At 43.1% G+C, this 23,228-nt stretch overlaps 1 protein-coding gene across 8 annotated transcripts in view; it reads left to right on the top strand.

Moving 5' to 3' along the window:
* LOC137376993 (oxysterol-binding protein-related protein 8-like) overlaps positions 1-23,228 on the top strand; it is a 209,723-nt gene that overhangs the window by 151,781 nt on the left and 34,714 nt on the right. For all 8 annotated transcript variants that reach the window (XM_068046065.1, XM_068046064.1, XM_068046066.1 and 5 more), the window contains 4 exons: positions 12,051-12,222; positions 17,235-17,469; positions 18,068-18,252; positions 21,369-21,450. In XM_068046065.1, the coding sequence (XP_067902166.1) occupies positions 12,051-12,222; positions 17,235-17,469; positions 18,068-18,252; positions 21,369-21,450 (674 nt within the window). The remainder of the gene's footprint in view (positions 1-12,050; positions 12,223-17,234; positions 17,470-18,067; positions 18,253-21,368; positions 21,451-23,228) is intronic.

Consider the following 23,228-nt stretch of genomic DNA (forward strand, 5'->3'; position numbering starts at 1 on the left):
ATTAAAACTACTGACAGGAGGAGGAGACTTCACAAATATCCCCATCCCCAATGATGGAGGAGCCCAGCACATCAGTGCTAAAGACAAAGCGAAAGCATTTGCAACCATCTTCAGCCAGAAGTGCCGGGTTGATGTTCCATCTCGGCCTCATCCTGAGGTCCCCAGCAATACAGATGCCAGTCTGCAGCCAATCCCGTTCACTCCACGTGATATCCAGAAATGGCTGAAGGCATTGGATACTGCAAAGGCTTTGGGCCCTGACAACATTCCAGCAATAGTACTGAAGCCTTGTGCTCCAGAACTAGCCGCGCCCCGAGCCAAGCTGTTCCAGTACAGCTACAACACTGGCATCTACCCGGCAATGTGGAAAATTGCCCAGGAATGTCCTGTACACAAAAAGCAGGATAAATCGAACCCGGCCAATTACCGCCCTATTAGTTAACTCCCGATCATCAGCAAAGTGATGGAAGGGGTCATCGACCGTGCTATCAAACGGCACTTGCTCAGCAATAACCTGCTCAGTTTGGGTTCTTCCAGGGCCACTCGGCTCCTGACCTCATTACAGCCTTGGTCCAATCATGGAAAAAAGAGCTGAACGCCAGAGGTGAGGTGAGAGTGACTGCCCTTGACATCAAGGCAGCATTTGACCGAGTATGGCATCATGGAGCCCGAGCAAAACTGGAGTCAATGGGAATCAGGGGGAAAATTCTCTGCTGGTTGGAGTCATACCTAGCACCAAGGAAGATGGTTGTGCTTGTTGGAGGTCAATCACCTCTTTCTCAGAACATCACTGCAGGAGTTCCTCAGGGTAGTGTCTTAGGCCCAACCATCTTCAGCTGCTTCATCAATGACCTTCCCTCCATCATAAGGTCAGAAGTTCACTGATGATTGCACTATGTTCAGCACCATTCGCGATTCCTCAGATACTGAAGCAGATGCAGGAAGACCTGGACAACATCCAGGCTTGGGCTGATAAGTGGCAATTAACATTTGAGCTACACAAGTGCCAGGCAATGACCATCTCAAACAAGAGAGAATCTAACCATGTTCCCTTGATGTTCACGGAATTACCATTGCTAAATCCCCCACTATCAACATCCTGGGGTTCACAATTGACCGGTTCAAGAAGGCAGCTCACCGCCACCTTCTCAAGGGCAATTAGGGATGGGCAATAAATGCTAGCCTAGCCAGTGATGCCCACATCCCCCAAAAACAAATTAAAAATAAAGCTCACACATGAGTGAAGTATCAGAGGATTGCCAGTGCCTGCGGAACTGCACCTGAGGCAGTATCAGCATCACTGGAAAAGGAAACAGAAAATAAGGAAAAAAACAAAATATTTTTGTGTTTGATGGGAAACTGGTAAAAGTAATGATATAGGAGGTGAGATGATATAAAACAAAAGGAAAGCGCATGTAAAAGTGTAAAGAATATTGTCGATGTAAGGAACTGAGAGAGCTATGAGGAACAGCAAAGAAAGACAAAAAGATGATAAGAACTCCAAAAAAGGAACGTGAAAAGAAATTTCTGAGGGATAGATATCAAGATTAATACAAAAAGTTTTTACAATTATATTAGAAGGAAAAGGCCCTTTAAAAACAGATGTGGGTAATATTGCAAATGAAAAAAGGAAATGATAAACTTATTAAATAATTACTTTGTATCGGTCTTTACAGTAGAGGCAGGGGATAATATACCTGACATTCCAAGGAAAATAATAGTGAATCAAGGACTCAAACTCATTAAAGTTAAAGTAAGCAAGAAAACCATGTTAGAATAATAGGCACTAAAGACTGACAAATCCCCAGGATCCAATGGTTTCGACCCAAGGTTTTAAAGGAAATGAAAAAATTGTAGTACCATATTAGATAGGAGCAAACTAAGGACTACAAGGAATAAAAAGATGGGTTTAGAATGCATGTATGTAAATGCACAAAGTGTGGTGAATAAGGTTGGTGAGCTACAAGCACAAATGTGGCTTAAAAATGGTGAGGACTGGGCACTTAATATTCAAGGATACAAAGTGTTCAGAAAAGATAGGGAAGGAAAAAAGGGAGGTGGGGTGTCAGTACTGATTAGGGAAGACATTGTGGTGTATTGGAAAGAAGGGATGGCCTTGAGGGGTCAAGGCCAGAATCCATCGGTTAGAGTTGAAAAGCAAGAAAGGTATGATCATGCTACTTGGGGTATTCCATAGGCCTCTAAGTAGTGAGAGAGAGGAGCAAATCTGCAGGGAAATCACAGAGATATGCAAGAACAATAGAGTGGTGATATTGAGGGACTTTAACTACCCAAATATCGATTGGGATATTGTCAGAATAAAGGATACGGAGGGATAGGAATTTCTGATATATGTTCAGGAGAACTTCCTTGACCAGTATGTTCTCAGTCCAACTAGGAAGGAGGTATTGCTGGATATGGAGCTGGGGAATGAAGTGGGCCAGCTGGACAAAGTGGCTTGGAGAGATCATTTGGGTAAGGATGATCATCGTATCATAAGGTTTGGATTAGTAATGGAGAAGAACAAGGACTAATCTAAAGTAGAACATCTAAATTAGAAGAGGGCTAATTTCAATGGGATGAGATGGGATCTAGCCAGGATAAAATGGACCAGGAAAACTTTAAAGGAACAAGGAGTGATCTTTAAGGAGGAGATGTTTCAAGTACAGGCTAGGTACATTTCAACAACGGGGAAAAGGTAGAGGAACCAAAGCCAGGGCCCCTTGGATGACAAGGGAAATGGAGCATATGATGAAACAAAAAAAGAGGGTCTATGATTCATGTTAAGTGAATTCTTCAAGCAAGAACAAGACCAAATACAATACGTTGAGAGGAAATGTGAAGATGAAAATAAGACTGGCAGAGAGAACATGAGAATAGAATAAAAGGGAACCCAAAAATCTTATACCAGCATGTAAATAGTAAGCAGGTAGTAAGAAGTGGGGTGGGCCTATTAGGGACAAAGAGTGTTGCTATATGTTTAGAGGCACAGGGAAAGGCCAGAATTCTTAATGAGTACTTTGCATTAGTGTTTACTGAATAAGAGATGCTAACAAAATATCGGTAGAAATGTGGATGGCAGAAGTAATAGATGGGGTAAAAATTGATTGGCAGAATGTACTGGAAAGGCTGGCTATGCTGAGAGTGAATAAGTTGCCTAGCCCGGATGGGTTGCATCCCAGGTTGCTAAAGGAAGTTGGGGTGGAGTTGGCGGAAAGGCTTGCCATAGTCTTCTAAAATTGTCTAGATGCAGGAGGGGTGTCAGAGGTTTGGAAAGTGGCAACTATGACACTCTTGTTCAAGAAAGGGTTTAAGGACATGCCAGTCAGTTTAACATCAGTGATGGGTAAGGTTTTAGAAACAATAATCAAGGAAAGAATTAATAAGCTCTTGGAGAGGTTTGAGTTAATTAGGGAGTGCCAGCATTGATTTGTAAAAGGCAGATTGTGTTTGACTAATCAAATTGAATTTCTTGATGAAGTAACAGAGAAGGTTGATGGGGGGAATGCAGTGGATGTTCTATGGATTTTAATAAAGCGTTTGACAAAGTACTACATAAAAGGCTGGTTAACAAAATTGAGGGTCATGGAATCAGATGGTCAGTGTCAAATTGGATTTTTTAAAAATTGGCTTAAGGACAGAAAACAGCGAGTCGTGATAAATGGTTGCTATTCAGACTAGAGGATGGTGGACAGTGGTGTTCCCCAAGGGTCTGTGCTAGGACCACTGCTTTTTTTGATTTTTATATAAATGACTTGGATATTGGAATATGGAGTAGAATTTCAACATCTGCTGATGATCCCAAACTTAAAAGATGTGGCAAACAGTGAGAATGAGACCAATCGACTGCAACAGGACATAGTTAGGCTAGCAGAATGGGCAGGCAAATGGTAGATGAAATTTAATACTGAGAAGTGTGAAGTGATGCACTTTGGCAGAAGGGATAGGGTGAGGCAATATAGACTTACTGGCACAGTTCTAATGAATGTGCAGGGACAGAGGGACCTGGGGATGCATTTGCATAGATCTTTGAAGATGGCAGGACATATTGAGAGAGTAGTTAGCAAAGCATATGGGATCTTGGGTTTCATAAATACAAGTATCAAGTACAAAAGCAGGGAAGTTATGCTGAGCTTTTATAAAACTTGGAGAGGTTTGAGTTAATTAGGGAGCGCCAGCATTGATTTGTAAAAGGCAGATTGTGTTTGACTAATCTAATGGAATTTCTTGATGAAGTAACAGAGAAGGTTGATGGGGGGAATGCGGTGGATGTTATATGGATTTTAATAAAGCGTTTGACAAAGTACTACATAAAAGGCTGGTTAACAAAATTGAGGGACAAAATTGCAGTTAGGCCACAACTAGAGTATTGCATCCAGTTTTGGCCACCACACTTTCGGAAGGATGTGAGGGTCCTTGAGAGGGTACAGAGGAGATTCACCAGAATGGTTCCAGGGACGAGGGATTTTAGCTGGGGTTGTTTTTCTTTGAGCAAAGGAGGTTGAGGGGAGATTTGATAGAGATGTACAAGATTATGACAGGTTTAGAGAAGGTAGACAAAGCTGATGGTAGAAGAACTCGGGGACACAAGATTTATGATTTGAGCAAAGATGCAGGGGGAATGTGAGGAAGAAGTTTTTTTACGCAGTGAGTGATAATGACCTGGAACGCGCTGCCTACGAGGGTGGTGGAAGCGGAAACGATTAATGATTTCAAAATGAAATTGCATAGGCACTTCAGGGAAATAAATTTGCAGGGCTATGAGGATAGAGTGGGGGAATGGGCCGACTGGATTGCTTCGTGGAGAGCCGGCATGGATCTGATGGGCTTAACGGCCTCCTTCTGTGCCGTTATGTCTCATGACTCTATGAATATCTATGGGTATAGTTTATATGGACTTTCAGAAGGTATTCATTAAGCTTCCATATAACAGACTGTCAGTTAAAATTAAAGCTCATGGAATTGAAGGAAAATTATTGACCTGCTTAGATGGTTGGAGACAGAGTAGTGATAATGGGTATGTACTCCAATTGAAAGGAAGTGACTAGTGGTGCCCTGTAAGGATCTGTGGTAGGGTCTCAACTATTCACTATATTTATTAATGACTGAGGTAACACAGTAGAGAACCAGATATACAAGTTTGCCGATGACAGAGGTTGGTACCATAGTAAGTAGTATACACAGGAGCATAAAATTACAAGAGACGTTGATAGATCAAATGAGTAGGCAAAACTGTGGCAGATGAATTTCAACATGGGTAGTTATGAGGTCACCCATTTTAGACAAAAAGAAAGGATAGATCTGCATATTTTTTAAATACCAACATACGAATTAGGAGCAGCAGCAGGCCACTCAGCCATTCGAGCCTGCTCCGCCATTCAGTAAGTTCATGGCTGAACTGATTACTCCACATTTCCACCTACCCCCGCTAACCTTCCAACCCCTTGCTTATCAAGTATCTATCTACCTCTGCCTTAAAAATATTCAAAGTCTCTGCTTCCACCGCCTTTTGAGGAAGAGAATTCCAAAGACTCATGACCCTCAGCGAAAAAATTTCTCCTCATCTCTGTCTTAAATGGCCCCTTATTTTTAAACAATGACCCCCTAGTTCGAGATTCTCCCACAAGGGGAAACATCCTTTTCACATCCACCCTGTCAAGACCCCTCAGAATCTTATATGCTTCAATCATGTCGCCTCTTACTCTTCTAAATTTCAGTGGATACAAGCCTAGCCTGTCCAATCTTTCCTCATAAGACAGCCCACCCATTCCAGCTTTAGTCTAGTAAACCTTCTCTGTACTGCCTCCAATGCATTTACATCCTTCCTTAAATAAGGAGACCAGTACTGTACACAGTATTCCAGATGTGGTCTCACCAATGTCCTGTATAGCTGAAGCATAAACTCCCTACTTTTGTATTCAATTCCCCTCGTGATGAACGATAACATTCTATTAGCTTTCCTAATTACGTGTTGTACCTGCATACTAACCTTTTGCGTTTCATGCACTAAGACACCGAGATCCCTCTGCATCTCAGAGCTCTGCAATCTCTCTCCATTTAGATAATATACTTTTTTATTCTTTCTGCCAAAGTGGACAATTTCCCACTTTCCCACATCATACTCCATTTGCTAGGTCTTTGCCCACTCACTTAACCTATCTATATCCTTTTGTAGCCTCCTTATGTCCTCTTCACAAGTTACTTTCCTACCTATCTTTGTGTCATTAGCAAATTTAGCAACCATACCTTCGGTCCCTTCATCTAAGTCATTTATATAAATTGTTAAAAATTGAGGTCCCAGCACAGATCCCTGTGGTACACCACTCGTTACATCTTGTCAACCAGAAAATGACCCATTTATGCCTACTCTGTTCCCTGTTAGCTAGCCAATCTTCTATCCATGCCAATATGTTACCCCTTACACCAAATAACCTTTGGCACCTTCCAGAAATCTAAGTACAATACATCCACTGATTCCCCTTTATCCACAGCACATGTAACTCCCTCAAAGAACCCCAATAAATTGGTTAAACATGATTTCTCTTTCACCAAACCATGTTAACTCTGCATGATTTTTCTAAATGCCCTGCATTGTGGGCGGCACAGTGGCGCAGTGGTTAGCACCGCAGCCTCACAGCTCCAGCGACCCGGGTTCAATTCTGGATACTGCCTGTGTGGAGTTTGCAAGTTCTCCCTGTGTCTGCGTGGGTTTCCTCCGGGTGCTCCGATTTCCTCCCACATGCCAAAGACTTGCAGGTTGATAGGTAAATTGGCCATTAGCAATTGCCCCTAGTATAGGTAGGTGGTAGGGAAATATAGGGACAGGTGGGGATGTGGTAGGAATATGGAATTAGTGTAGGATTAGTATAAATGGGTGGTTGATGGTCGGCACGGACTCGGTGGGCCGAAGGGCCTGTTTCAGTGCTGTATCTCTAAAAAAAAATACCGTTTTTAATAATAGCTTCTACTAAAGGGTGAAAAGCTAGGAACAGTGGAGGTCCAAAAACATTCAGGGCCAAAAATGTTGTATACTGGGGAAAAAAATCAAAAATGCTAATTGAATGTCTGCCTTTGTAACTAGAGGGCAAGAATATAAAGGGGAGGCCCAGATGTTCATGTTGGTTTTGACTGATCTCTATATTCAGTATAGAGAGATGTACTCCTGATGTATGGGCCTAACCTCCTCTAAAGCTTCCCCCTGTCCGAGCCCTGAACTTGCATCTTTCTCAATTTCTCTCCTATCTTCCCTCATGTCCTCTCAAAGCTCAGCTTATCCATGCGACCCACCACCTGCTCCCTCGACCCTATTCCCACTAAACTTCTAACCACCCAACTACCCCTTGCTGATATTGTTAATGGTTCTCTCTCTTCAGGTGTATTCCTTCTCTCCTTTAAATCTACCCATCATCGCCCCTCTCCTCAGAAAACCTACCCTTGACCCACCGTCCTTGCAAATTAGCACCCATTGCCAACCTCCCTTTCCTCTCCAAATGTCGCCTCCCAAATCCTTGCCCATCTTTCCCAGAACTTTATGTTTGTATCCCTCCATTCAGATTTCTGTCACTGCCACAGTACCAAAATAGCTCTTAATAAAGTCACAAATGCATCCTAATGACTGTGACAAAGGTTAACCTATCCCTCCTCATCCTGCTCGCACTCTTTGCAGCCTTTGATATAGTTGATCACACCATCCTTCTGCAATGCCTCTCCACTGTCATCCAGCTGGACTGCTCTTGCTTGGCTCCACTCTTATTTATTTTATCACAGCCAGAGTATCACTTTTAATGGCTTCTCTTCCTATTGCTGTACTTTTATCTCTGGTGTTCCCCCAAGCATCTATCATTGGCCCCATCCTATTTCTTATCTATATGCTGTCCCTCAGCGACATCATCTGAAAGCACAATGTTAATTTTCACATGTACGCTGATGACACTCAGCTCTAACTCACCACCCCTCTCTTGAGGTGCTAAATTATCAGACTGCTTCTCCGACATTCAGCACTGGATGAGCAGAAATTTCCTCCAATTAAATATTGGGAAGATTGAAGCCATTGTTTTTGGTCCTCGCTCCAAACTCTGTTCCCTAGCTACTGACCCTATCCCTCTCCCTGGCAACTGTCTGAGACTAAACCATTTATTTGCACCATCACTAAGACTGCCTTTTTTCCATCTCCATTACATTGCCTGATTTTGCCCCTTCCTTGCTGATACCTTCATTCATGCCGTTGTACATTTAGACTTACCTCCAATGCACTCCTGGCTGGTCTCCCACATTCTACCCTCAGTAAACTTGAGGTCATCCAAAACTCTGCTGCCTGTGTCCTAACTTGTATCATGTCCTGTTCACCTATCCACCTCTATGCTCACTGACCTACATTGGCTTCAAATCAAGCAAAGACTTTGTTTGCATCCTTGTTTTCAAATCCCTCCATGGCCTCGTCCATCCCTATCTCCGTAATCTCGCCCAGCCCCACAAACCTCCAGACTTCTAATTCTGGCCTCTTGTGCATCCTTGAGTTTAATTGCTCTGCCATTGCCTAGGCCCTAAGCTCTGGAATTTCCTCCCTACACCTCTGCCCCTCTACCTCATTTAAGACACTCCTTAAAAACAACCTGTTTGACCAAGCTTTTGATCATCTGACCTAGGGTTGTAGATTGGACTTTAAACTAATTAGTGGGGAGGAGGGTTCAATTGAAGGGAAGTTTAAAAAATCAAAAAGAAACGAGAGAGCAGAGGTGTAGGGTAGTAAAGAGGTGAACGGTAATCAAAGTCTGACAGGAAGGGGCAGAAAATATAAGCAGAAGAGTGCAACAGAAATTAGAACCAGAATGAGTAATAATTGCAAAAAGTCAAAGTTTAAGGCTCTTTATCTGAATGCATGCCGTATTTGTAACAAGATAGATGAGTTGACAGCACAAATAGAAATTAATGAGAATGACTTGATAGCTATTACAGTGACGTGGTTGCAGGGTGACAACATTAGGAACTCAATATTCAAGGGTATTCGACGTTCCGGAAAAATAGGCAAAAAGGAAAAGGAGGTAGTGTAGCTCTGTTAATAAAGGAAGGTATCAGTGCGGTGGTGAGTAGTGATATAGGTGCAATAGATCGTGATGTGGAATCAGTTTGGGTGGAAATAAGGAATAGCAAAGGGAGCAAGTCATGGGTGGGAGTCATCTATAGGCCCATGAAGAGCTGCCCCACTGTAGGACAATGTATAAATCGGGAAATAATGGAGGCATGTAAGAAGGGTGCCACAATTGTCATTGGTGATTTTAATCTGCATATTGACCGGACAAATCAGATTGGCAGAGGTAACATGGAAAACGTATTTGTAGAGTGCATCAGGGATTGTTACTTAGAGCAATACGTTGCAGAACCTACCAAGGAACAGGCTGTTTTAGATCTAGGAATGTGTAATGAGGTAGGATTAATAAGAGATATCGTAGTTAAGGATCCTGTAGGAGGTAGCGATCACAACATGGTAGAATTTCAAATTCAGTTTGAGGGTGAGCAACTCAGGTCTCAAACCAGTGTCCTCAACTTAAACAAGGGCAATTACAATGAAGAAAGAGTTGTCGAAAGCGGGCTGGGAAAATAGACTAAGGGGAAGGTCAGTAGATGAGCAGTGGCAGACATTTAAGCAGATATTTCATAACGCTCAGCAAAACTTTATCCCGATCAAAAAGGACTCGATGAGAAGGATGAACCACCCGTGGTTAACAAAGGCGGTCAAGGAGAGTATCCAATCAAAAACTAAGGCGTACAAAGCAGCGAAAACTAGTGGTAGGCCAGAGGATTGGGAATTTTCTAGGAACCAGTAGTGGATGACTAAAAAGCAAAGAAAGAGGGAGAAAATTGATTATGACAGTTAATTGGCAAGAAATATAAAAACAAACAGCAATAGCTTCTACAGGTATATAAAAAGAGAGTAGCTAAAGTGAGCGTGGGACCCATGGAGGATGCGACTTAAGAACTGATAGCGGGAAACAGGGAAATGGCAGATAATTTAAACCAATATTTTGCATCGGTCTTCACGGTGGAGGACACTATAAACATCCCACAGCTATCAGATAAGCAAGGAGCTAATGGGATGAAAGATCTTGTAACAGTCTCTATCACGAGGGACAAAGTATTTGACAAACTAATGGGACTAAAGGCAGACAAGTTGCCTGGACCTGATGGCCTACATCTAAGGGTTTTAAAGGAAGCGATTGCAGAGATAGTGGAGGTATTGGTCGAAATATTCCAGAACTCACTGGATTCCGGGGGGGGGGGGGTCCCTGCTGATTAGAAAACTGCTAATGTGATGCCCTTGTTCAAGAAGGGAGGGAGACAAAATGCACAAAACTATAGGCCAGTCAGCCTAACATCGGTCGTTGGGAAAATGCTAGAGTCCATTATTAGGAAAGAAATAGCAGGACATTTAGAAAAGCTTAATGCAATCAAACAGAGTCAACATGGTTTTGTGAAAGAGAAATCATGTTTGACAAATTTGTTAGAGTTCTTTGAGGATATAACAAGCACAGTTGATAAAGGGGAACCGGTAGATGTAGTGTATTTAGATTTCCAGAAGGCATTCGATAAGGTGCCACATAAAAGATTATTGCACAAGATAGGAGCTCATGGTATTGGGTGTAATGTATTAACATGGATTGAGGATTGGTTAACTCACAGAAGACAGAGAGTCGGGATTAATGGGTCTTTTTCAGGTTGGAAAGACGCAACTAGTGGAGTGCCACAAGGATCAGTCCTAGGGTCTCAATTATTTACTATCTATATTAATGACTTGGAGGAGGGGGGCGGAGTGTAATATATCCAAATTTGCTGACAATACAAAAATAAGTGGAAGGGCATGTTATAATGAGGACATTAGGAATCTGCAAAGGGATATAGATAGGTTGAGTGGGCAAAAACCTGGCAGATGGAGTTTAATGTAGGAAAGTGTGAGGTCATGCACTTTGGCAGGAAGTATCAAAAGGCAGACTATTATTTAAATGGAGAGAGACTTCAAAAAAGTGCAGCACAGAGGGATCTGGGTGTTCTTGTGCATGAAACACAAAAAGTTAGCTTGCAGGTGCAGCAAGTAATTAAGAAGGCAAATGGAATTTTGGCCTTTATTGCTAGGGAGTTGGAGTTTAAAATTAGGGAAGTCATGTTACAACTGAACAGGGTGTTGGTAAGGCAGCATCTGGAGTACTGTGGACAGTTTTGGTCCCCGTATTTAAGAAAGGATATACTGGCATTGGAGGCAGTTCAAAAGCAATTTTCTAGGCTAATTCCTGGGATGAAGGGGTTGACTTATCAAGAAGTCAACAGGCTAAACAGGTTAGGCCTTTATTCTTTAGAATTTAGAAGAATGAGGGGTGATCTTATTGAAACGTACAAGATACTGAGGGGGCTTGACAGGGTAGATGTTGAGAAGATGTTTCCATTAGTGGGGGAATCTTGAACTAAGGATCATTGTTACAGAATAAGGGGACACTCATTTGAAACTGAGATGCAAAGGAATTTCTCCTCTCAGAGGGTAGTGAATGTCTGGAATTCTCTACCCCAGAGAGTTGTGGAGGCTAGATCACTGAAAGCAGTTAAAGAGGAGGAAGGTAGATTTTTGAAATATCAGGGAGTTGAGGGCTATGAGGAGCTGGCACGAAAGAGGAGTTGAGGTCTGGGGCAGATCAGCCATGATCGTATTGAATGGCTGGACAGGCTTGAAGGGCCAGATGGCCTACTCCTGCTCCTATTTCTTATGTTTTTATGTTCTTATGATCTAATATCTCCTTATGTAATTTGGTGTCATATTTTGTTTTATAATGTTCCTGTGAAGTGTCTCGGGACGTTTTAATATGTTACACATGCTGTATAAATAGTAGTAGTAGTAGTAGTACACCTGCCTGGCTGTCTTCTTGATAAGCACTTCTAGATTTATGTCAGATCTATGTGCCTCAGTGTCTCCTGACAAATACTCAACATGCCTGGTTTATTTCCTGATTCATATTTCTGCATATATATGCTGTATATTTCTTGCTTTATTCCTGATGTGTTTTTAGGTCGATGTTGGATGGACGCTCTGGAATTAGCTCTGCGGTGTTCGAGTCTTCTCAAACGCAGCATAGTTAAGGATGGGAAGGAAGGTGATCTGAACTGCTCGATGGATACGACTCACCCAGGATTGTACAGTCTGCTGCGAGGCTTCAGTCCAACCCACCAGGAGCTCTTCCAGTAGGTGCACAGGCACAGATGAATCCATTGACCTATTTCAGTGGGCCTTAGACAGTGAATGTTTTACATGTACATATAAGCTAATGGACAGGGCAGGAGACGGTCTAAGGTATTAGTGCTAATAATCAGCATAGGCTATGGGTAATAAAAACAAAATACTGCATATGCTGGAAATCTGAAATAAAACCAAAAAGTGCTGGAAATACTCAGCAGGTCTGGCAGCATCTGTGGAGAGAGAAGAGGAGTTAATATTTCTGGTCTGTGACCTTTCATCAGAACTGGCAAAGGTTAGAAAAGAATTAGGTTTTATGTAAGTGAAGGAAAGGGAGGTCAGGGAGAGAACCAAGGGGAAGGTGTTTGATAAGGCAGAGGACAGGGAGATTAAATAACAAAGTTGTCCTGGGACAAAGGCAAAGCATGTGTTAATGCTTGTGGTGAAAGATAAAGCATTAGTCCAGAGAGAGAGTTATTGGCAGAATAATGATCAGCTCTGACTATGTGAAAAACAGTTATTGAATTCAATGTTCAGTCCGTAAGGCTGTAGAGTGCCTAATCAAAAGATCAGGTGCTGCTCCTTGAGCTTGCGTTGATGTTCACTGGAACAGGCCAAAGACAGAAATGTTGGCATGAGAGCAGTGTGAAGTGTTGAAATGGCAAGCAACTGGAAGCTCGGGGTCATGCTTACGGACTGAGCAGAGGTATCCGCAAGCATGACCCAATCTGTGTTTGGTCTCCCCAATGTAGAGGAGACAGCATTGTGAGCAATGAATACAGTATACTAAATTGAAAGAAGTACAAGTAAATCGCTGCTTCACCTGAAAGGAGTGTTTGGGGCCTTGGATAGTGAGGAGAGAGGAGGTAAAAGGGCAGGTATTACACCTCCTGCGATTACACGGGAAGGTGCCGTGGGAAGGGGACAAGGTGTCGGGGGTAATGGAGGAGTGGACCAGGGTTTCGCAGAGGGAACGATCCCTTCGGAATACTGACAGGAGAGGGGAGGGGAAGATGCGTTTGGTGGTGGCATCACGCTGAAGGTGGCGGAAATGGAGGAGGATGATCCTTTGGATGTGGAGGCTGGTGGGGTGGAAAGTGAGGAACCCTGTCGCTGTTCTGGGAGGGAGGGAGGGGAAGGGGTGAGGGCAGAAATGCGGGAAATGGGCCAGACATGGTTGAGGGCCTTGTCGACCACTGTGGGGGGCTATGGGTAAGACTGGCTTATGTAAATATGACCACAGTAATTGGTTGGGCATTAGAGGATACAGCTGGTGTGCAGCTTGTGTGTTTTGCACTGGACTTTACAACATAACTGGCGGATACAATCAGTGGGGGAGTCTGGACCATGCAGCTGGAGGTCTCAACATTATCGTGTAGCGCCCAGCTCTCTCGCATAAAATTAATGCTTGCTGTAGGAGCCGGGAGGACTGTGTACTGTGTTTAAATAGGCAGGACATAGACACAAGTAGAATGGAATGGAATAGTATAGAATGTGAATGGGAGAAACTGGTGGGAACATGGTGGGGTGGGGTGGGGGGGGCGCATTGCGGGGGTGGTAAAGTACCAAGTTCCTAAAGTCAGTGTTCCGCTCAGAGGGCTGCAGAGTGTACAGGAGGAAAACGAAAAGCCTGACTTCTAAATTCAGGTGCCTGGAGCCCATGGATTTCATTGTCTCCAAGATTGAGACCATCCATGAAGCTGCCTCAATAGCCACAATTTAGCCCACTTCCACTCCCAAGCCCCTAATCATCTCAACTCATCCCCTCATTCACTTAAGCCCTGATCCCTAGTCATTCTGCAATTTTTCCTTCTGCAGTCTTCCTCGTTACACTCCTACCCAATTTCTGACCCCTCAACTACCTTTCCTGGTCCCCATTCCTGCTAACATCATAAATGGCTTCTTCTGCACATGCAATGTCCATCTCTTTTTCAAAACTATCATCGCATTTCTCAGATAGCCCACCCTTGACCCATCAGTCCTCGATCATTACTACCCTACCTCCAATCCCCTTATATGTGTTGCTTGTCATCTCTTTGTCCATCTCTCCGTCCATGTTCAGATCCCTTCAGTCTGGTTCCTGTCCTGCCCACAGGAATGAGACAGCCCCAGTCAAATTCACAAACAATATCCTGTGTGACTGCAACTGTGGAGTACATGCTTTGACCTCTCCATGGTGTTTAGCATGGTCAAGGACACCTTCCTATTATCCTTCCTGTCAGCTGTGGCTCAGTTAGTAGCACTCTCGCCTCTGAGTCACATGGTTCTGGGTTCAAGTCCCACTCCAGGGCTTGAACACTAAAATCAACTCTGCACTCCAGTGCAGTACTGAGGGAGTGTTGGAGGTGCCATCTTTTATAGGAGACGATAAACCGAGGCTCCATCTGCTTACTCGGGTGCATGTGAAAGATCCCATGGCACTATGTCAAAGAAGAACAGGGGAGTTTCCCACGTGTCCTGGTCAATATTTATTTATTTATACAGCACTGAAACAGGCCCTTCCGCCCACCAAGTCTGTGCCGACCATCAACCACCCATTTATACTAATCCTACATTAATCCCATATTCCTACCACATCCCCACCTTCCCTCAATTCCCCTACCACCTACCTACACTAGGGGCAATTTACCTATCAACCTGCACGTCTTTGGCTGTGGGAGGAAACCGGAGCACCCGGCGAAAATCCCTCAATCAAAATCAGAAAAACAGGTTATCTGGTCACTATGACATTGCTGTTTGTGGGAGTTTGCTGTGCGCGTACTGGCTGCCGCGTTTCCTGTGTTACAACCATGACTGCACTTCAAAAAGTACTTAATTGGCTGTAAAGTGCTTTGAGACATGCTGTGGTCATGAAAGGCAGTATATAAATGCAAGTTTTTTTCTACTACCTCTCCCCTGGATTCCAGCTCCATCGGACTGCCCTTGCACGGTTCTATTCCGACCTCTCCTGCACAGCCAATGCATCTGCAGCAGTTTGCTTCTTCACATCTCCAAAGTCTCCCACGGTTCGATCCTCGGCCCCCTCCTGTTTTTTATTTACATCCTATCCCTAGGTGACATCATCCACAATCATGACCAATCAACAAAGAACAAAGAACAGTACAGCACAGGAACAGGCCATTCGGCCCTCCAAGCCTGCGCCGATCTTGATGCCTGCCTAAACTAAAACCCTCTGCACTTCTGGGGCCCATATCCCTCTATTCCCTTCCTATTCATGTATTTGTCAAGATGTCTCTTAAACGTTGCTATCGTATCTGCTTCCACCACCTCCCCTTGCAGCAAGTTCCAGGCACTCACCACCCTCTGTGTAAAAAAACTTACCTCGTACATCCCCTCTAAACTTTGCCCCTCTCACCTTAAACCTATGTCCCCTAGTAACTGACTCTTCCACCCTGGGAAAAAGCTTCTGACTATCCACTCTGTCCATGCCACTCATAACTTTGTAAACCTCTATCATGTCGCCCCTCCACCTCCGTCGTTCCAGTGAAAACAATCCTAGTTTTTCCAACCTCTCCTCATAGCTAATGCCCTCCAGACCAGGCAACATCCTGGTAAATCTCGTCTGTACCCTCTCCAAAGCCTCCATGTCCTTCTGGTAGTGTGGCGACCAGAATTGCATGCAATATTCTAAGTGTGGCCTAACTAAGGTTCATGAAATCATGAAATCAGCTTCCATATGTATGCTAACAACATAAATTCTGCAACTGGAAGCATGGCAATGGAATTAGTTTAAGTTTAATTCAACCAAGGCTCAGCACAGACACAATATAATGAATGACCTCATTCTGTGCTGTAAATTTCTGTGGTTTTATAAATGGCCTGCCCTTGACTTCATAGCTACCACTGCACTGTCAAACTTGTTATCTGTCATTGAGCTAGAACTTTTTGCAGTTGAACACTGGGAAAATAAGAAATCATTGTTTTTGTTCCCCACCAAAACTCTGCTTCTTTGCTACTCCTGGGCACTAACCAGGCTGTGTTAATGTCAACGTCTTATTCAACACAGAGCTGAGCTTCAAATCCCATGTTCTCTCTGCTACCACGCATAACATCACCATCCTTTGCACTTATCCTCACCCCACCACATTATCACTATATCCATTTTTTTTTGTCATCTCTAGACTTGATTTCTCTGTAATCTTCATGCTCCCCTCTTGTCTTTCACCCTCCAAGATTCCCATTCATTAGAAACAATTCCAACTATATCAAGCCACACTTCCCCATCACCTTGTCCCCACCGATCAACTCCAGCTCCCTGGTTCTCAATGGATCAAATTTACAATCCTTGCCTTCATCTGCAAGTCTCTCTGACCTACTTCAGCTTTTTGTTCCTTGCCCCACTCCTCCCCCTACCAGCATGCACAGGTATCTGGCTCTTGTGCATTTTCCTCCTTCCATTCTACTTTTGGTGACAGATCCTTTAACTGCCTTTGCTACACCAATTGACACACCTGCCCTAAACATTTTCTATAATAAAAACAAGAAATGCTGGAAATACAAAGCAGGTCTCACTCTACCCGTTCTTTTTTCACGTTTGTGCTTTTGGGCCAGGCTGTTCATTTTTCTGTCAATTAACACCCTCTCTGCACTAACGCTTTGTCTTTCAGCACACCATTAACATACCCTTTGCTTTTGTTCCATGACCTTCTGGTCAATTATTCTCTGTGACCCTTTGTCCTATCAACACCTTCCCTTTTGTTATCTCTTGCCCCAGCCCTGCTATATTTGCTTAAAACATTTCTAATATTTGCCCGTCCTGATGAAGGGTCACTGAGCTGAAATGTTAACTCTGCTTCTCTCTCCACAGATGCTGCCAGACCTGCTAAGTATTTCCAGCATTTCTTGTTTTTATTTCAGATTTCCAGCGTCAGCAGTATTTTGCAGTTATTTTACTAAATATTTTCTACTTCTCTTTCTACCTTAAAAAGCCTTCTTAAAACCCATTTATGTAATTTAACAATTCTTTTGATTCTGATTGTTGTTTTTAGACTTCTGTCTTATTTTCTCTCCCACTCTTAAGTCTAAATGTTGCTGAGTTTGTAAACCACATTCAATACAAAGACGCTGATGTGTACTCCAACAAATCAGACCGAGAGAATGATCCTCACCATGAGGACCTGGAGAATGACACAAATGACAAGAGCAGCAGGAGTGAGGAGAGTGACACAGAGCTATCTGAAATCCATGGGGAAATGAGCAGGAAGGACTTATCAGAGACGACGTATGTGGCAGAAAATTCAGAGGACTTTGGAGAAGTAAGAGCTGTAGAGACAATCTCTGTATCATATAGTAATGAGATTTAAGAGGCTGTTTTCCGAGTGACTCTATTGGCCTTGGGAAAACTTCTGAGCATGTGATTCCCAAAGTGACAATCACTGGAGATCAGACTCCCCTTTGGGTGAGTTTGGACTGTGCATTGTATTGGGAAAGCTGCTTGAATATTGTATGTTGTGTTTGATGTGTTCTTTGAATTTAATCATTTTGCCTAACTTATATTTTAAAAAAATTCCTCCTTTCTTGAAGCTAATTCTTACTGAGTACAGCTTCATGGATGCTGAGTCCCCTTTGGTATGTTACCCAAGCTGGTATTCTTAATTGTTAATCTAGACATTGGTTGTCAACAGGTTATTCAACTGCAAAGGCACCACAGCTGTGCCTGATCCTGTCCTATTGAACATGTTTCTGCAGGGGTTGGATGCAAGAACCATGACTTCCAAATAAACCTAGGAAAATTAAACGTATTGCAGTGGTCTTTCTGAATCTGAGACAATGGGGAAGTTTCCCTCATTGGTTCTGAAGAGAAAGCCCATATGTTACTGCCTGCAACATGATCTTTTTTTTGTCGGTCTGTAGATTGGTGAAACCACTCAGACTGAAACGGTAACTGAAGAAAACAGGAGTCTGATGTGGACAGTGTTGAAGCAGCTCCGACCTGGAATGGACTTATCCCGAGTCGTATTACCAACCTTTATCTTGGAGCCTCGCTCATTTCTGGACAAATTGTCTGACTACTACTACCACTCTGACCTACTTTCTCAGTAAGTTACCTTTTTCTGCTCTACACAAGCTGCCCCCAATCCGTTACCTGGATTGTCAAGTCTTTCAAGAGATGCTGCACTCAGCAGTCACTTGCAGCCTATGGATGTGAGCAGCCTCCCATATTATGTCATACTGGAATCATTTTATCATAGTTTAAAGAAATTCTTGAAGGAATCATAGAATTACAGAATAGTTACTGCATAGAAGGCGGCCATTTGGCCCCTTGTGACTGTGCTGGCTTTCTTCAAGAGGAACTCGCCTAGTCCAACTCCCCTGCTTTTTCCCCGTAGCCCTGAAAATTATTTCACTTCAGATAATTATCCAATTCGCTTTTGAAGGCCTCAATTGAATCTGCCTCCACCACACTCTCAGGCAGTGCATTCCTAATTACTCACTGCATTAAAAAAAAGTTTTTCCTCATGTCACCGTTGCTTCTTTTGCCAATCACCTTCAATTGGTGACCTCTGATTGTGGATCCTTTGGCCAATGGGAACAGTTTCTCCCTGTCCAGACCCCTCATCATTTTGAACACCTCTATTAAATATTCTCTCAATCTTCTCTTCTCCAAGGAGAACAGACTGAACAGAACCAGCTTCTCCAACCTATCCATGTAACTGAAGTTCTTCATCCCTGGAACCATTCTCGTGAATCTTTTCTGCATCCTCTCTAATGCCTTAACATCCTTCCAAAAGTGTGGTGCCCAGAATTGGGCACAATACTCCAGTTGAAGCTGAACCAGTATTTTATACAAGTTAATCATAAATTCCTTGTTTTTGTACTCTCTGCCCTATTTATAAAGCCCAGGAATGCATATGTTTTATTAACTGCTTTCTTAACCTGCCCTGCAACCTTCAATGATTTGTGCACATATACCCCCAGGTCCCTCTGCTCCTGTACCTCTTTAAGAATTGTACCCTTTAATTTATATTGCTTCTCCTTATTCTTCCTACCAAAATGAAACATTTCACACTTTTCTGCATTAAATTTCATCTGCCACTTGTCTGCCTATTCCACCAGCCTATCTATGTCCTCTTGAAGTCTAGCAATATCTTCTGCACAGTTCACAATATTCCAAGTTTTGTGTCATCCGTAAATTTTGAAATTGTGCCCTCTACACCCAAGTCTAGGTCATTAATATATATCAAGAAAAGCAAAGGTCCCAACACCGACCCCTGGGGGACCCCGCTGTATACCTTTCTCTAGTCTGAAAAACAACCATTCACAACTCTATTTCCTGTTACTCAACCAATTTCATATCTATGCTGCTACTGTCCTGTTTATTCCATAGGCTCTAACTTTGCTGACAAGCCTGTTATGTGGCACTTTATCAAATGCCTTTAGTACACCAGATCAAATGCATTACCCACATCAAATGCATTACCCTCATCAACCCTCTCTGTTACCTCGTCAAAAAATTTAAGCAAGTTAGTTAAATACGATTTGCCCTTAATTAATCCACATTTGTCCAAGTGACTTATTAATTTTGTCCAGAATTGTCGGTTCTAAAAGCTTTCCCACCACCGAGGTTCAACTGACTGGAGTTGCTGGGCTTTTCCTTACACCCTTTTTTGAACAAGAGTGTAACATTTGTAATTCTCCAGTCCTCCGGCGGCAACCCTATATCTAAGGAGATTATGGCCAGTACCTCCACAATTTCCACCCTTACCTCCCAAGTATCCTTGGATGCATCTCATCTGGTCCTGGTGACTTATCAACTTTATGTATAGCCAGCCTATATAATACCTCCTCTTTATCAAATTTTAGCCCATCCAGTGTCTCGATTACCTCCTCTTTCACCATGACTTGGGCAGCATCTTCTTTCTTGGTAAATAGGGAGACAAACCTTCATGCGTAAATCCCCTTTAAGTCCATAATCGGCCCCACTCCTCCTTTTACCACCCTTTTACTATTTATGTGCCTATAGAAGACTTTTAGATTCCCTTTTATGTTAGCCGCGAGTCTCTTCTCATACTCTCTCTTTGCTTCTCTTATTTGTTTTTTCACTCCCCCTCTGAACCTCCTATATTCAGCTTGCATGGTTCTCAATTGTATTATTCACCTGACATCTGTCATACGCAACCTTTTTCTGCTTCATCTTACTCTCTATCTCTTTCGTCATCCAGGGAGTTCCGGATCTGTTTGCCCTACCTCTCTCCCTTGTGGGAATGTAATTTGACTGTACCTGTGGTATCTGTTCTTTAAAAGCAGCTCATTGATCTGTTACAAATTTGCCTTCTAATCCTTGATTCCAATTTACTTGGGCCAGATTCATTTTCACTCCATTGAAGTTGGCCCTCCCCCAATTAATTATCTTTACTCTGGATTGCTCCTTCCTTTACTGTAGCTAACCTGTACCTTCTGATGCTATGGTCACTGTCCCCTGAATGTTCCCCTACTGCCATTTGATTCACTTGACCCACCTCATTTCCCCAGAACCAGATTCAGCAATGGCTCCTTCCTCAATAGACTGGAAACATACTGACGTAGAAAATTCACTAAACACTATCTAGAAACTCTTTCCCCTCTCTTTCTTTTACACTATTACTATTCCAGTCTATAGTAGGATAATTAAAAGCCCCTCATTATAACTACTGTATAATTCTTGCACCTCTCTGTAATTTCCTTGTAAATACATTCCTCCATATCCTTCCCACTAGTTGTTGGCCTATAGAATAACCCCAGCAATGTAATGGTACCTCTATTGTTTCTTAGCTCTAAAATGCCTTGAAACCTGCATCTATGCGCAACACCTAATCTGGCAGGGCTTAATCCTGACACTGAATATCAAAACTATAAAGCGTTCATTCCCCAATCCTGCCATTCCTTTTGAAATTGACCAAAAGTTAGTCTAGCAACAAATTCCTTGGATCCTTTAACTTCACTGTGCCAAATATTGAGAAAATATAGGTTGCAAGTGCAGCCGACCTTCTTAAAATGGCCAGAACACATGAAAACCTGGTTGTCCAAGGTTCACAATGGATAGCTTAAAATGCTGAAGCTTATTTGAACTTTTCAGCTCAGAGAAGATACCTGGGTCTGGCAGCGTTTGAGTGAATATGTAGAATCCTGTCTGCAGTTACTTGCTTCTGATATCTCCTCTCTATTTTTCCTCTAGAGCTGCCCTGGAAGAAAATGCATACAGTCGCATGAAACAGGTGCTGCGATGGTACCTCTCTGGGTTTTACAAGAAACCAAAGGTAAGGCAGTGTCAAGTGTGGTGGGGGAGATGCCAGGAGAAAGAGGCTAAGGGCATGTGTGGTGGGTACTAGGATAAGGTGCCATTGGGTAGGCAACTGGAGTGATGGTACTGTGCCCAGAGATAGTTGCACTGGAAATTTGTTTTGTAGTTTGCAGCCCCCATTATGACAGCTGGTTGGGACGTCTGTCCATCGGCCTTCCAAAATTTCTCACCACATTTAATTTTGCATTAACCGTGCAAAACCTGGAAATGGGAGTGATGGGCAAGCAGGGCTTAGTAAATGACAGAATATGGGTGGCTGAGTGTTTGATGTTGGAGTTTGTGGAAGATGGGAAAGGAGGACATTGGAGAAAATGAGCCTAGTGGTGATAAAAGCACAGTTAAGAATTTCTGCAGCTGTGGGGTTGAAGTGGAAGGCACCAATGTTTCAGAAAAAGTACATTATTTGGTTGATAGAATGAGAGATTTGAAGCTTAGCCAGGTTTTCCATGGTCTAGTTCAGCCTGAGCAAATGATTGGGAAGGGATTTGAGTCAGTGCCAAGGGACCAGATTTTATGGAAGGGGCTGAAAACGATGGCTTTGTTCTTCCTGGTGTTCAGTTAGAGGATATTTCAACTCCTGCATAATTTGATACACACAGGCAATCTGGCAGGATAGATGTAAATAGTAGGATAAAGTGGCAGGAAAGTAGAACTGGGTGTCATCACCATACATTTTAGAAGCTGCGCCCATACATGTGGGTGATGTCACTGAAGAGGAGGGACAAGGATAGATGCTTGGGGTTTCTGGAGGTGACGGTGTAGGGTGAGGGCAGTCCCAAGGAAATGGAGATGAGACACATAGCAATGATATGGTCAACCGTGATAAACACTGTGAGACGGGAAGGAATAATGCACTGTGATCACAGTCACACAGGATGCAATTTCTCATTGCCAGAATAGTACTGGTGCTGTGAGAAAAAGGAAACTGGACTGTCGATTCAAAGCAAAATGTTGGTAAAGAAGGGCACTGAGCTGGATAATGATATCAAAGAGGAAAGGGAGTTGCAGTTTTTGGAGAGGACAGAAGGATCGAGGATAAACTTTTGCGGAAGAGGTGATGGTGAGGATTTTAAAATGGACGGGGATGGTGCCTGAACAAAGAGAACCATTTCTGATTTTGGCATGCTTGGGGTTAGGAGGGGTCGTTGAGTGATCAGGTATTCAGTGGGAAGGGAGGGGGTCAAGGGAGTAGAAAGTGCTTACGTTAGAAGATATGAGCTTGGAGAAGACACAGGCAGAAAGGGATGAGAAACTACTGATGACAGATTTAGAATGGGAACTAAAGGAAGGTCAAGAGCAGCGGGTGAGAAAAGGGAGAGGTAATCACAGTAATGCTGAACAATGATTGAGCCAGGTCTAGTAACGAATGACTACACCAGTCCTGAAATTTATTACTTTACACCCTGTTACTGCACACACACCCACTATTCATTGCTGCAGTCCTAGTTCAATTGAATACATTGAGAGTTTTAAACAATCTGCCATTGAAAAAGGCCATTTCCATTGAACTGTACATAGACTAACATACCTTAGAACAATGCAAATTTAGGAAATTAGAGTAGCTGGCTGGTGCCTTTTCAAGCTGTTTTATTCTGGTTTACTGATGCCTTTCAACCATGCACATGGCCATGTGCAGGAGCCAGCTACATTCTGATTTGCATAATATGGCCTTCAGATTCAAACTCCAGGGTTACATGGAGCCAAATCCTCACCCTCCAAAGCTGACTTTGAAAT

This window comes from Heterodontus francisci, chromosome 14 (assembly GCF_036365525.1).
Source record: "Heterodontus francisci isolate sHetFra1 chromosome 14, sHetFra1.hap1, whole genome shotgun sequence".
Lineage (NCBI taxonomy): Eukaryota > Metazoa > Chordata > Chondrichthyes > Heterodontiformes > Heterodontidae > Heterodontus > Heterodontus francisci.